Source organism: Nerophis ophidion, linkage group LG28 (assembly GCF_033978795.1).
Source record: "Nerophis ophidion isolate RoL-2023_Sa linkage group LG28, RoL_Noph_v1.0, whole genome shotgun sequence".
Taxonomy (NCBI): Eukaryota; Metazoa; Chordata; class Actinopteri; order Syngnathiformes; family Syngnathidae; genus Nerophis; species Nerophis ophidion.
The window spans coordinates 20,652,685-20,668,888 of NC_084638.1; the positions used below are offsets into that span (position 1 = coordinate 20,652,685).

At 40.3% G+C, this 16,204-nt stretch overlaps 2 protein-coding genes across 3 annotated transcripts in view; one reads left to right on the plus strand and one right to left on the minus strand.

Annotated features, from left to right (window-relative positions):
- Positions 1-16,204, minus strand: part of LOC133545406 (gastrula zinc finger protein XlCGF28.1-like) — an 85,088-nt gene that overhangs the window by 18,973 nt on the left and 49,911 nt on the right. The gene's annotated exons all lie outside the window — the stretch shown is intronic.
- On the plus strand, positions 773-15,947 carry LOC133544876 (oocyte zinc finger protein XlCOF20-like). 2 transcript variants are annotated; one of them, XM_061890099.1, is made up of 3 exons: positions 773-1,227; positions 13,832-13,930; positions 14,022-15,947. In XM_061890099.1, the coding sequence occupies exon 3, from the start codon at positions 14,168-14,170 to the stop codon at positions 15,386-15,388; it is 1,221 nt and encodes a 406-aa protein (XP_061746083.1). In that variant the 5' UTR covers positions 773-1,227; positions 13,832-13,930; positions 14,022-14,167; the 3' UTR covers positions 15,389-15,947. The 2 variants fall into 2 exon arrangements, with proteins under 2 accessions (XP_061746083.1, XP_061746082.1); XM_061890098.1 differs by lacking the exon at positions 13,832-13,930.

The window sequence follows — 16,204 nt, forward strand, 5'->3', positions numbered from 1 at the left end:
AGGAGCCAGATGAGGTGGTTCGGGCATCTGGTCAGGATGCCACCCGAACGCCTCCCTATGGAGGTGTTTAGGGAACGTCCAGCTGGTAGGAGGCCACGGGGAAGACCCAGGACACTTTGGGAAGACTATGTCTCCCGGCTGGCCTGGGAACGCCTCGGGATCCCCCGGGAAGAGCTAGACGAAGTGGCTGGAGAGAGGGAAGTCTGGGCTTCCCTGCTTAGGCTGCTGCCCCCGCGACCCGACCTCGGGTAATCGGAAGATGATGGATGGATGGATGGTATGAGAGCAAATTTTTCACTCTTTTTAAAAATGGATATAAATTCACGACATGATCGATCCACGCATGCGTGAAATGTACGTCACTTCCTGGACTTACAATTTGTTTTATGACAGAGCTCCTGCGACATCACGTTCTGTGATATTTGAATGTTTTATTAATGTTTTGTATAAAAATAAATGATTGAGGATTAAAAGGGAAAAATAATAAAAAACACTTGGAAGGGTGAATTCGAAAAAATCAGGCAGTAGTATTGCTACAATTTCTACCACTTTCACTCTTGTCATTGCAATGAATGTCGCACGGGGGCGCCACTGAACCCCAACATTAAAGCTTTGTTTGATATATTTTGAATTTATTTTTGAAAAACAAGACACTGTTTTATATCACATTGTTATTGAAATAAATATTACAGAAAATAAAAGCATGGTAACAGTGACAGCAGGCAATACCTTATATAGAGCAACCTCTTCGTCCGCTCGGCTGTGACGTCATTCCCAGCTTCCGGGGTAAACGGAAGACAGCAGAATAGCTTTCTTGTTGTAACGTCACGTGTGCAAGACGCTAATAAGTCAGTCTTATTATTTGTTATCCAGTTTGGAATATTTACGTCGTATAACATACATCTTTGATTCCTTATTTAAGGATAAAGTCGTCTCGATGCGCTAGAAGAACTGTGCCGCTTCTCGTGCTATCTTTGCTTGTTAGTTAGCTTAGCTCGCTAGTTAGCTTAGCTTGTTAGCTGCTAACAAAGAGACGCGGACGTTATCAACACATCGCTAATTAGAGATCAAGTGTGAGAGTAAAGTGTTGTGATTGTGTGAAAATGTGTGAAAGAACGATAGCAAAGTATGAGGGGGAACTTTGTCCAACAAAAGAGGACAAGGAGCGACAACATCAACTACTGGACGCTGTTTTCAAGGAGCCTCAAGTTGTGTTACACAGAACAGGTTTGTTCACTTTTTACTCTCACATCTTTACTAACTTTATATTTGACCATTAACACTATCCCTAATATATTGTGTATAAGAAGTCGTGTTGTCTTGTGAGGATGATGCATTCCCTCTGCTACTTGTAACGTGGTCTTGCAACCACGTGGTTGTTGGTGTTCTTTCGAATGTAACTACTAAAGATGAGTTACATATCCCAGTCCATTTGTACAATAAACTGTCAGTGGTGGACCAAGTCAGAGCTGGGCCGGGGGCGGACCCAATGACGGGGACCCTTACCCGCAAATAAAGCTAATACTAACATTTTACAACATATACATGCCTCTCTGGGTTTACCGCCAACAATCTCTAAAGATGTTTCAAAAAGTTTGCAAGTAATTTTTGGTTAAATTTGCATTTTCCTGACATGTATTTATTTTCTAACTTTCACCACAGCATCAGCCCGTTCACAAGATGTAGAAAAATGATCAAAGGGGATCTGATTTTTTTTTTATTTTGCCTATCATTCACAATCCATATGTAAGACAATAATGTTTTTATATTTTATGCATTTCTAAGTCGTAAACAAACGTTAGCCAAATCTTAATTATCCTAATTCTAACAATGGAGTCAATGAGAGTGCCTCTATTCCGCTCACTTATTGATAATTGGTATAATATACCCAGAAGTCATTTTTTAAATGCTATCTCTTTAAAACATGCTGTAAAAATGCATATTATCTGGAAATATGCCTTATAATAGCCACAAACTGGAGGAAACATTTTTAATTATGATCCAATTTAAATAAATAGTGTAAAGGTTTTAATGGAATTTTCCGGGATGAACCCCGCCTTCTGCCCCCTATGATCCCAAAACGGACAAGCGGTAGAAAAAGGATGGATGGGAAAAAGGCCATCATTGACAGGCCTCAAATTTTTACTTTTTAAGGTCAAGACAAGTGTTGCCTTAAAGGAGGGCTCATATTTTAGGGCACCAAGGCAAAAGTTATTTTCTTTCAAGGCAGGATATATGCTAATTTAATAATTTGCCAAAAGTATTTGGCCACCCATGCAAATGATGACAATCGGGTGTCCTAATCACTAGGACCGGTGTATAAAATCAAGTACTTAGGCATGGAGACTGTGTCTACAAACATTTGTGAAATCTCAGAGATTTCCTGCGTGGAACTGTCATAGGATGCTACCTGTGCAACAAATCTAGTCGTGAAATTTCCCCATTCCTAAATATTCCAAACTCAACTTTATTATAAGAAAAGTGAAGAGTTTGGGAACATCAACAACTCAGCCACCAAGTGGTAGGACACATAAACTGACAGAGAGGGGTCAGCCGATGCTGAAGCGCGTAGTCCAAAGACTTTCTGCACAGTCAGTTGCTACAGAGCTCCAAACTTCATGTGACCTTCCAATTAAACCAGGTACAGTACGCAAAGAGCTTCATGGAATGGATTTCCATGGCCAAGCAGCTTTATCTAAGCCATACATCAGCAAGTCCAATGCAAAGTGTCAGATACAGTGGTGTAAAGCACGTCGCCACTGGACTCTAGAGCTGTAGAGACGCCTTCTTTGGACTGATGAATCACGCATTTCCATCTGGTAATCTGATGGACCAGTCTGGGTTTGGAAGTTGCAAGGAAAATGCTACATTTTGGACATCATTGTGCCGAGTGTTAAATTTGGTGGAGGAGGAATCATGGTGTGGGATTATTTTTCAGGAGTTGGGTTTGGCCCCTTAGTTCCAGTGGAAGGAACTTTGAATGCTCCAGGATACCAAAACATTTTGAACAATTCTATGGGATGCCACTTCAAGTTCATATGTGAGTAAAGGCAGGTGGCCAAATACTTTTATCAATATAGTTTATATATTAGTGTTCATGTATGAGATCTAGGGCTGCCAATTATGGTCAAAGTAATAATTACGATTATTGTTATCATTATTGAAACCATGATTGATGATTGTTGGGTAAAGCAGTGTTGGGGTGTGAACGTAATACCATCATTTCATTTGTAATGTCTAATACAAAGACTATAGATAAACGTTATCCATATATTTATAGACAAATATTAGGTCTTTTTTATTCTTTAATAACATCATCTTGTCAGCTGTTTGTCAATACATGACACCTTTATCTCTATCTTTACATTTTGATAGTTTTTTTTTTTTGTTTGTTTTTTAAAATTTTGTACATTTAAATGATTTATTGGGACAGATTCATTGAGTTTGAGCAGAAATATGTTGTATAGAAATTAACTATACACAATAAAAAATTAACAAAATGATTGTTGAAGTAACATGAAAAAAACACAAGTAATGTAAACAAAACCTGGTGTTCACTAGTTGATATTAAAGGGGAACATTATCACAATTTCAAAAGGGTTAAAAACGATAAAAATCAGTTCCCAGTGGCTTGTTGTATTTTTTGAAGTTTTTTTCAAAATTTTACCGGTCCCGGAATATCCCTAAATAAAGCTTTAAAGTGCCTTATTTTCGCTATCTTCGAAACCACTATCCATTTCCCTGTGACGTCATACAGGGCTGCCAATACAAACAACCTGGTGGTTACCACAGCAAGATATAGCAACATTAGCTCGGATTCAGACTCGGATTTCAGCGGCTTAAGCGATTCAACAGATTACGCATGTATTGAAACAGATGGTCGGAGTATGGAGGCAGATAGCGAATTGAAGAAGAAATTGAAGCTATTGAGCGAATAGCTATTGACGCTATCCGGCCATAGCGTGGGTGTACCTAATGAAGTGGCCCATAGCATGGCTGCCTTATTAGCATCGCCGTTAAAATGTGCAGACCAAACGAACAGGACTTTCGCGTCTTGTCACACTGGAGCAACTTAAATCCGTCGATTGGTAAGTGTTTGTTTCGCATTAAATGTGGGTATCTAGTTTCAAATGTACATACAGCTAGCATAAATAGCATGTTAGCATCGATTAGCGTAGCATGTTAGCATCGATTAGCTGGCAGTCATGCCGTGACCACATATGTCTGAATAGCACATAAATCAACAACATCAACAAAACTCACCTTTGTGATTTCGTTGACTTAATCATTGCAAATGCATCTGCAGGTTATCCATACATCTCTGTGCCATGTCTGTCTTAGCATCGCCGGTAAAATGTGAAGACACTTTGGTACATTCAATGGGGGTCTGGCGGCAGATTTCTTGCCAGTGGTGCAACTTGAATCCCTCCTTGTTAGTGTTGTTACACCCTCCGACAACACACCGACGAGGCATGATGTCTCCAGGGTTCCAAAAAATAGTCGAAAAAACGGAAAATAACAGAGCTGAGACCCGGTGTTTGTAATATGAAAATGAATATTGTGGGTGTGTTACCTCGGTGACGTCACATTCTGACGTCATCGCTAAAAGACCGATAAACAGAAAGGCGTTTAATTCGCCAAAATTCACCCATTTAGAGTTCGGAAATCGGTTAAAAAAATACATGGTCTTTTTTCTGCAACATCAAGGTATATATTGACGCTTGCATAGGTTTGGTGATAATATTCCCCTTTAAAAAATAAAACACAAAGCATTTTGGCTAATGAAGATGAAGTCTAATAAACAAGCTTTGTTTTTCTCCAACGCCTCCCTAGTGTTTCAGTACAACAGTTTGGCCAGCAACAAAAAACCCTGCAGTGATACCTCTCACATCCAATAAACAATCTTCACCACCTATGACAAAACATTTGACCTAGCATTGATGTTATTTGAACATTGATACAGTTTACGGTTAAATAAAGGCGTGAACATCCACGTAAACAAAGTAAAGACTTTCTAAACAAGTTGTAACAACGTTCACAACACATCACCTGCTGCAAAACATCAACTAGTTTTCTCCTTCGCTGTATACTTTGAATGTGGGGACAAGTGTCTCCAATATTGTCCACACCTGTCTCCATCCAAACACAGCAGTGTCTCTTTAAAGGGGAACATTATCACCAAACCTATGCAAGCGTCAATATATACCTTGATGTTGCAGAAAAAAGACCATGTATTTTTTTAACCGATTTCCGAACTCTAAATGGGTGAGTTTTGGCAAATTAAACGCCTTTCTGTCTTTTAGCGATGACGTCAGAACGTGACGTCACCGAGGTAATACACCCACCATTTTCATTTTCACATTACAAACACCGGGTCTCAGGTCTGTTATTTTCCGTTTTTTCGACTATTTTTTGGAACCTTGGAGACATCATGCCTCGTCGGTGTGTTGTCGGAGGGTGTAACAACACTAACAGGGATAGATTCAAGTTGCTCCACTGGCAAGAAATCTGCCGCCAGAAACCCACTGAATTTGCCAGAGTGTCTCCACATTTTACCGGCGATGCTAAGACAGACATGGCACAGAGATGTATGGATAACCTGCAGATGCATTTGCAACGATTAAGTCAACAAAATCACAAAGGTGAGTTTTGTTGATGTTGTTGACTTATGTGCTAATCAGACATATTTGGTCACGGCATGACTGCCAGCTAATTAATGCTAACATGCTATGCTAATCGATGCTAACATGCTATTTACTCTAGCTGTATGTACATTTGAAAGTAGATACCCACATTTAATGTGAAACAAACACTTACCAATTGTCGGATTTAAGTTGCTCCAGTGTCACAAGATGCGAAAGTCCTGATCGTTTGGTCTGCACATTTTACCGGCGATGCTAATAAGGCAGCCATGCTATGGGCCACTTCATTAGGTACACCCATGCTATGGCCAAATATCGTCAATAGCTATTCGCTCAATAGCTTCAATTTCTTCTTCAATTTCGTTTTCGCTATCTGCCTCCATACTCCGACCATCTGTTTCAATACATGCATAATCTGTTGAATCGCTTAAGCCGCTGAAATCCGAGTCTGAATCCCAGCTAATGTCGCTATATACAAACACGGTAACCGCCATGTTGTTTGTATTAGCAGCCCTGTATTACGTCACAGGGAAATGGACAGTCGCATCGCAAATAGCGAAAATCAAGCACTTTAAAGCTTTTTTTATGGATATTTCGGGATGTGTAAAATTTAGAAAAAAACTTCGAAAAATAAAACAAGCCACTGGGAACTGATTTTTATTGTTTTTAACCCTTTTGAAATTGTGATAATGTTCCCCTTTAAATGCACGGCAGGAAGTGAGGTAAAATGAGGTTTAACCAAGCGCTGGGCTCAGTTTACTCCGAGCGGAAATCTCCGCGGCAAAGTCTGTGTCGTTGGTCCGCCTTGATTATCAAGCCAAACAACGCTAGTGCGCATGCGCCTGTCTGTGTTGCTGAAAATGCATTAATATATGACAGTTTTTCGGTTATTAAAAAATTAAATGGTGTTACTAACTGTGGAGATTTATTGCAAATTATCATTATACCGTTCACTGTTACATCCCTCGTCCATTAACAAGTAAAAAGTCAAGGGCGGTCACGGCATGTTCTTGCCGTAAATGTTGGTCATTTTTTGGGGCATTACAGCAAATGACAATGGCAGCCGATGCTTTTGCCGACGTGCCGCGCTAAAATTTGAGCGCTACATAGAATATTTATATCCTTCAGATGTATGAAAGATAAACATGAGTTAATGAAACATGTAGAATAGATTGTGTTTTGCACCCTCTGTTGTTTAAAAAGGGTACGGTCAGGGCTGGACCATTGTGGCAAAAATAATAATTTTAATTGATATTGTAATCACGATTAATTACACCATTTATAAATAATTTAAAACACCAGTATTAATTTTACCCCCAAAACTCAACTTTAACCATAGTTTAAAAAAGTGGATATTATTTAGTAACAAATAAACCACAACAAGTAAAATAATAGTACAAATACATTTAAATAGCAATGGCAATATAAAAAAACAATACAATAAAGTTTTGGGGTTTTTTTGTACATTTTTTTACCTTTTACTCTTGTTTTGCTACCATTTAAGTTTGTGCTTTTTGTGGCAAATACAAATGTATAAAATGTTTTTTTCATTTAATGCAGAATCTCTCACATTTATTTGTGCAATACATCTTTGGACAATTTTGACCCGTACTTAGGGTCAAAGCATAATATCTGTGTAAATGCATCAATAAGTTCATTATGTTTGTGTAAGGTGCTTTTTTTGAAGCCTTTATTTTGTTAGCACAGTCAAACCTATTATTGTGAAGGGGGAAGTGTGTCGCTGTTCTCAGCTTGACGTGTGGAGGTGACTAGAGGTTATTTGAAAAAAAGGAGAGAGAGAGAGAGACTCAAGTTGCGACTGCTGTCGGTTTGTACATTAATCCTACATGAATGATGTCGTTCACAACAACACAAGCAGATGAGATGTGTTGCGGGTGTATGGATTTTCTTTGCAAGCTTTAGCTTCGTAGTTTGGTCGCTATTTCCAATGACCGCCTCAAGGACGGGACGGTTGCGTGTTTAGAGGATGAATGAGTGGTCCAGAACACATTATTTTCCCTAACAAATGTTGCTTCTCCTCACAATGACAACATTTCTCTTAGATTTATGTCAATTTCCCTGATATTCCGCAGTGAACAGCAGATTTTGTTATATTAGCCAATTCTGTGACTCCGTAAGTCATTGTTGAAATAATATGCCTTGTTTTTGTTGAGTTTGGTGATTATTGATTAGATTATTACTTTGGGAAGGTCAGAGAAGAATAGTTGTGGTCTTGTGAGAATTGTCTCGTTTGTCCATCCTAGGCCACCGTAGGTCACGTGCAGTGCATCACCAGACCTGCTAATGTTAGCCAAGTTAGCTGCTCATGCATGTTGGAGTGGAGACGGCTGAGGAGAGTCGTGGATTAAACAAGCTCAGCTTCCTCATGAACATGACGTGATGATGTCACATAAGGACTACACGCCTACAGTCACAAAAGAATGGCAACATTTGGGCCCCCAGACCCGCTTTATTTTTGTCGTATTGAGGAAGCGTTTTTTTATTCTTTTGGACCAAACAAACAAAAGAAGACCTTTTGTATGCAGTTTGAGAGCCGCAGCAAATAAACACACAGTGTATTTATGACTGCAAAGTACATTGACCGTGTGTTTGATTAATTGACTGTTTTAATACCTCTGGACATTGAATTTAAAAAGTTCTGTCAATCACACAAACATGCTTGTGGGGAGTTTTCTGTGTCTACGTACCTTCCACACAGCCGTACACCCACCGGAGTGACACTTTTCCAAGTTGAACAATTCCCACATTTTTCAACCTATTCAAACCATTCCAACATCAACACATTCCACTCATCCTAGACATTCAAACTAACACTTTCCCAAGTTCCAAACCAAATTCCGGTTTTCCTGGAAATTCAAACTTGTAGCGGTAAAGTCCTATACTATTACTGCTACAGGTTGCCAAATATAAATGAAGCTAGTTCAGACGTGTGCAGCCAGCTAATAATTGATGTCCAAAATTGTGTCCATGTTTAACAAAAATATTTAATATCATAAAGTCACATTTATATAATACACTTTGTACAAAAACAGAAAATACACGGGAGCAAACAAACACTAGCCTGGCACAGTCAAAAACTGTTGCGCCTCTACTCAGCAACACCTGAGCAAGATCCTGACTCCTCCCTAAATAGACAGGCACTTGGCCTTGGAGCCAACCCCTTTAGTGACGTCATCAATTTGACAGACAGAAAGCGTATTTGGCTCTAACACACCAGCCCCTAATTGCTACTGGCGTGATGAACAGAGCAATTCAATTTGAAATAAATAAAACAAAAATAGAGCCATAATACTAAAACAAACACTTTTAGGGTTTTATATTCCCTTTTTGCAATAATGGAGTTATTTTACTCCATGCCTTCACATTGACAGCTTGCATTTCCTTATGCACATCCAATACTGGTGATCTATTACCAACAGTACATGTAGACTGTAGCTGTCTTCTTTTCCTACTCCTTGCCATCAACTTACTTCGTCACCTTGGGTGTAGGAGAACTTTTCTTCTTCTCAGTTTCCTCCTCTTCTTCTCACAAAGGACTCTTGGGATCGTTTTCTTCCTCCTCTTTCGGGGAACTCTTCTCTTTTTAGACTTGCCATAGTTGCTGTCTTTGTCATCTTCCACCATGAAGTCTTCATCACTGCCAGACTCTTCAGGATCCAGGTAAGCTTCCTCTGGGTCATCCTGCTCTTCATCCTCACGGCCTCCGTCACCCAGAAGGATTTCCCGCTGTTTCGACACGGCCTTGGAGGCTGCCTGGCGTATTGTTCGCATTCGAATGACTTTTTTTTCATCGTCACTGTCATCTGCGCTCAGTTTTCTTTTTGGTGTCGTCCTGCTGTTCTTGGGCTTCTTTCCCTTTTTTGACATATCCTCTTGATCTTTGGGACCCTGCTCATTGAAATAATGCATGTACTTGTTCATAAGCAGTTCCTCCAAACTGTTAACGATTGTGCGGTTAACAGTAACTGTGGGGCTCCCATTATGCTTGTCATTGCCTTGTAATGGTCCATTAATTACCCACTCCAATAGGGTTCTGACAGCATAAGGTCCATCTCCGTGGCTGTTAATCACCTCCCGTGGTTCTATTAACTTGGAGGAGTTGGTACCAATTAACAGGTCCACGTTGGCAGTTATCCGAGGAATTTTGATGCCTTGGAGGTAAGGCCACTTATCAAGTTCTACCTCACTAATCAGATTGTTTGTGTACACGGGCATCTGCCTTTGAGTGAAGACATAAGGAAGCTCAGAAAACTTACTACAAGTAAGCTCAGAGATTTCCAGACCATCTACAATGCTGCTTGGGACCACCTTACTGTGCCCCATGGTGCGCAAGTGGATTTTTGTTTTTCGGCCTTCTGTGTTCAGCCTGTTCACTAATTGTTCAGAACAGAAGGTCCCTGTGCTTCCTGGATCTAGGAAAGCATATGTCTGGACTATCTGGTTGCCCTTTGAGCACTTCACTTGAACGGGCAGGATAGGTAAAATTCCATATTTGCCAGCCCCTGTATGGCCACAAGTTGATGATGTAGTGCAAATATCTGCTTTTACCTTTGGAAGTTGGCTATTTTCTCCACTTTCCAGATGCCTCCTGTCAATATGTAGCACTCTGGGATGCGTCTTGTTGCAGTAAGAGCAAGTGATGCGCCTGTCGCAACTCTTGCTCAGGTGCCCTGTGGACAGGCAACCAAAACACAGGCCTTTTTCTTTTAGAAAGTCAAGCCTTTCCCTGTGTGCCTTATTTTCCAGTATCAGACAGTGCTCCAATGCATGTTCACTTTTACAGTAAAGACAGGAAATAGAGTTCGTCTTGGAGGTGTTCACAAATTTATTGAGGTGTGGAGCCGGTTTAGGTCTAGTGGCAACTGTCACATGAGTTGCGAAACTGTTCCTTCTGTACTGTGATTTGCTTTGATGTATAGGCTTGGGTTTGGTTATTGTTTTATCTCGAGGGATGTCCTGAATGTCGCCAAAGACAGGATCTGAAGCACTTCTGACCTGCTGTTCAATAGCTTTAACAATGTCTGTGAAACAAGCACGTCGCTTTTGTTGGTCAACAATGTCGGCTGCTTTTCCTCTCCACTGGTCCCTTAATTTGTATGGAAGCTTTCGTATGAGCATCTTCATGCTAGCTGGCATGTTGAGTTCGTCCAAGTACTGCAGCTCATCCATGGCATTGGAGTATTCTCGCAAGTACAGTGCAAAAGCTTGGAGATTTTTTACATCCTCAGACTTGATGTTTGGCCAAACCATAATTTTGTCCAGGTAGGCTGCTGTTATTTTTGAAGGATTTCCAAAGTGTTCCCTTAGTAGGCGTTTTGCTGTAGCATAGCCTCTCTCTGTAGGCATATAGAGGCAACTGCGCACCAACTCTCTGGGCTGTCCTTTGGTAAACTGTTCCGGATAGTATAAGCAGTCACCACGATCATTGGTTTTTGCCTCTATACAATATTCAAAAGCTTTTATGAAAGCCTGAAACTGCAATGGGTCACCTTCAAAAAACGGAATTTGTCTGTGTGGAAGTAATTGGGAGGTTTGTGCTTGAACCAGCAGTGCCATCATTTCATTTTGCCTCTGTAATACAGTGTGGAATTCACCTGGTATTGTGTTGCCCTGAAATGATTGAAATGCTTGAGGTACATTTTGCCATGATTGGTTATCCACAGAATCCAAAGTTGATGAGCGAAGAGGTTGTTTGTTTGGTTGAGGGTGTGAATGGACCTTCTTTGGGGCATTTTTGGCTGTGTGAAGCTCTGAAGGAGCAGCTTTAACAGATGGCTGAAGTTGTTGTACAGGCGGAGTAGGCACTTTTTTCGTTTTTTTTCCCTTGCCTGTAATAGGACTCCATTCCATCATACTTTTGGCTTCTGCCAGAAACACTGCTTCATGGAGGACAGACAATTTAGCATCGTGGGCTGCTATTTCAGCATCCAACTCCATTTGCTCCTTTTTTCTCCTTAAGGCCTCTGCTTGCGCCTCCAATGCATGGATCTCTTTTAAAGCAATAGCACGGGCGACAAGTGCTGCTTTATCTGCCTCTGCTATTATGCGAGCAGAAGAAGTAAAAGACATTTTGCTTTCGTTTGAGACTGTGGATTGAATGACCTTAGATAAGACAACAGATGGAACATTTGAAACGCTGTCGTGGGGTTGTACACTTTCATTTTCAAAACAATCAACAGTGGAACCCTTATTTTCAACATCATCATCATCATCTTTAAAACATATCAATCTGTCAACCTTTTCAATAAAACCATCAAAATTCAACATTTTTGCTTTGTACCATGTCTCATGTTTAGTACTCCCATATTCTGGCAACAGAGACAATACATTTATGTGCACTTTTCTAATTTCATGATATAAATCCATAAACCTGCTAAATTCCTCCTTTAGCTCATTTGAACGTGTTTTGTCATTTAACACAGCAATGACCCCCTCTTTTAGTACTGAGAGTCTTTGCAACTTTGATTTTCTTTCCCCGTGCAAACTTTCAATTTTGTGACCTAGAGCTTTTGGTGTCATTTTTACCAACCATTTTTTCCCTTCAACCCCTTGTCCAGCATTGTCACGTTCAGCCACAGTGTCGTCCTGTGGCTGTTTATGTTCATCAGCGCATGCGTGTGCTCCCTCCTCCTCCATTTGGAAAAGTCAAAGTTTGTCAACTCGTGCGCAAGTCACGTCAAATAGTCACCAATAAATTGGAATTTTCAATATTTGTGTGCACACAATTTTTTTTTTAAGTGGGCGCACCGCTAAAACATACCACACTCAACGCTGCTCCGCGTCCTCCTCCACGCACGCGCGCAGCTTGGTCCGATGTGATGATCTGCTGCTGCTGCTGCTGCTGCTGCTGCTGCTGTCCCCGATGAGCGACTCTGTTGCTCTCCAGTGGGACTCGGCGCTGTCAATGCAGAGCTTGATTGCAGGAATGTGTCCGCCGCTTCGCCGATCCGTTTCCTCCGCCGCCGGCCGCCAATCATACATTGACAGCGGCAGGTGCGATCCTCTTCCAAAACAAGCCTCGCAGCTTGTTGCTATCCAATAAACAACTCGCCTTTAGGTGAGGCAGTTTTTGACTTAAATGTAGCGGTAAAGTCCTATACTATTACTGGTACTGGTTGCCGAATATAAATGAAGCTAGTTCAGACGTGTGCAGCCAGCTAATAATTGATGTCCAAAATTGTGTCCATGTTTAACAAAAATATTTAATATCATAAAGTCACATTTATATAATACACTTTGTACAAAAACAGAAAATACACGGAGCAAACAAACACCAGCCTGGCACAGTCAAAATCTGTTGCGCCTCTACTCAGCAACACCTGAGCAAGATCCTGACTCCTCCCTAAATAGACAGGCACTTGGCCTTGGAGCCAACCCCTTTAGTGACGTCATCAATTTGACAGACAGAAAGCGTATTTGGCTCTAACAAAACCCTTCAACATTTAAACCATTCCCCACATTCAAACTATTCTTACATTCATACTACATTCTGTCAGCATTTCAGTTCAGTTGCAGCATTGGGGTATTCACATGCAATTCCTTGAACAATTGCCTCATCTACTTCCATCCATCGATTTTCTACCGCTTATTCCCTTTGGGGTGGCGCGGGGCGCTGGTGCTTATCTCCGCTACATTCGGGCGGAAGGCGGGGTACTCTCATCTACTTATTATAATTAAATGTAGCTTACCATATTGATTGTGTGGACTGCATGAATGATGCCTTCTCAGTTCTCACTGTAACACAATTTGAGTGTCTTGGAAACGCACTAAATTAATCTAATCCATTATTATTATTATTATTAATAATAAGGTAAACAAGTTGTCTTTTGAATGAGTAGTCCGTAATCTGATTACTTTTTCCCAGTCTAACTGTGGCGACACTATCTAAATGAAAGCAAAACAGATGTCATCTTTTTTGGCCAACATATTGACTGTGCTCATGCTTTTTTAGAGCAAACATGTCTCTAAAGATGACTGTGAAAATCACAAATTATTGTCCACCAGCAGGGGGAGCTTATCACTAGTGCTACTGCGTGGAGGCTGGCATGTGGTACATTATTTGCTGTGTGTGTATGACTTATTCAGAGAGTGAACAGCACGCTTTCACATATGGCGTCGACCATTAAGTATTGCTGGAATTACTTTTATAATGCTTTTATATGAATAAGGTGGATTGGACGTTGGCCTGGGAAGGCATTCCCCTGAAGGTCTTCTTCATGTGTCAGCTGGAAGTACCCTGACTGCTGTGAGGGGAAACTGATGAGATTGTGAGATCATATGTTGGTACAGGACAATGTCTCATGTGACTGAGCAAAGCTGGACTTTTCTAAAACATGTTTGTTTTCTCCTGTTCCGCAGACATTGATGAAGAACCTCTACCTCATGAGCAGGAGGATGAACCACAGTCCCCCCATATACATGAGGAAGAAAAGGTACCACTTTCCCAACACATTAAAGAGGGAGGAGAGGAGCCACAGCTCCTCCACTTTAAAGAGGAAGATGAGATGCCACAGACCCATAGTGTTAAACTGACCCTTCACATTAAAGGACAAGCTGAGGACCCACTGATCTTAAACATAAAAAATGAAGAGGAGGACCCACTCACCCCTCACTTTAAAGAGGAAGAGGAGGACCAAGACCCACTGCACATTAAAGAGGAAGAGGAGGAACAACGCATCAGTCAGCCTAAATGGTTGGAGGAGTTCCCAGTCACTGGTGTCCCTGTGAAGAGTGAAGATGATGAGGTCAAAGGTGAAAGTGAGGAGAAGAGAGAGGCGGAGCCTCCAAGCAGCAGCTCAACACAACACATGACAACAGAAGCTGATGGAGACCACTGTGGAGGATCACAAGCAGACACGCTCTTAGCTCCACTATCAGATAGTGAGGACACAACGTCACACTCTCCTGACACTGATGATGAAGACTCTAAAGATGATAAGACATGTCACACTGACAACACTCACTTCACATGTTCTCACTGTGACAAAACCTTTAAATACCATAGTTATCTCAAAACACACATGAGAACACACACTGGAGATAAACCTTTTTCCTGTTCAACCTGTGGTAAAGGTTTTGTAGAAAGTCACAATTTGAAAGTACACATGAGAACACACACTGGTGAAAAATCTGTTATCTGTTCAATCTGTGGTAAGGGTTTTACACACAGTCAAAATTTGAAAGTACACATGAGAACACACACTGGAGAAAAACCTTTTTCCTGTTCAACCTGTGGTAAAGGTTTTACACACAGTCAAGATGTGAAAGTACACATGAGAATACACACTGGTGAAAAACCTGTTATCTGTTCAATCTGTGGTAAAGGTTTTACACAAAGTCAAAATTTGAAAGTACACATGAGAACACACACTGGAGAAAAACCTTTTTCCTGTTTAACCTGTGGTAAAGGTTTTACACACAGTCAAGATGTGAAAGTACACATGAGAACACACACTGGTGAAAAAACTGTTATCTGTACAATCTGTGGTAAAGGTTTTACAAAAAGGCAAAATTTGAAAGTACACATGAGAACCCACACTGGTGACAAACCTTTTTCCTGTTCAATCTGCAACAGAAGTTTTTGTCATCAATCATACCTTGTAGTACACATGAGAATACACACAGGGGAGAAAGTGTTGAGTTGCAGTGTGTGTGATGAAAGATTCTCTTATAAGTACCAGTGTAAGAAACACAAGTGTGCTGGTGAGAACAGCAGCAGCAAATGAAACTGCAGGATTAGAAATACATTATGAAGACTTTAATTTAGACTTTCTAACAACATCAGCACATATAACATGTGTGACATTGTTGTTTGTGTAATTATCTTTTCAATATGCTCGTACATTTATAGATTAGATAGTTTGATATACAAAAGTAATACACATTTGTATTTATAATTGTTAATAATCTCATAGATTAGCACCTTTATATTATATACATATGTACTGGTTCACATCTGAAACATCTTCTGGACCACTTCAGGGAGCATATTATTATTAACTTTATACATCATTTGAACAGTTGTCTTTTATTCGCTCTTTAAAATGTGTGACTTTATTAATCATTTGTTGGGTCTCTGTAATCCATTTCATTAATAATTTTTATTACTCTCTTTTGTAATTTGATGATTGTGTTCTGATTGTTTTATATGTATGTCCCCAGACCTTTATGCATTACAAAAGTGAGAAAAAATGGCAGATATTTCTTTTTGTGAAAGGATGGTTTTGTTTTTACAAGCTTACATTTGTGGATATATCAAATAAATCCAGTATTGTCTTAAACTTTTTTTTTCTTTTTTAACATCCCCAAAACATCAATATTTCTGGTAGCTGGTTAAAAAATGATAGAAGGGGATGAGGAGGGGATGTATGAGGAAGGTATGGACATAGATAGGGAAGAAGGGCTGAGGAGGTCATGAAGGAAAAGTTGAGCGCTAAAAGAGTAGAAAAGAGGAAAAAGATTATGGTAGATAATTGCAAGATTATATATAAATTTATGTCAGATAAAGACACGAAGGATATTAGTTTGATGACACTGGTTAA

Bases quoted from the DNA above. Each gene is read 5' to 3' on its own strand.
- LOC133544876 (XM_061890098.1), top strand. From the start codon at position 1,104: ATGTGTGAAAGAACGATAGCAAAGTATGAGGGGGAACTTTGTCCAACA. The intron at 1,228-14,021 runs GTTTGTTCACTT...CCTGTTCCGCAG, and splicing joins AGTTGTGTTACACAGAACAG to ACATTGATGAAGAACCTCTA.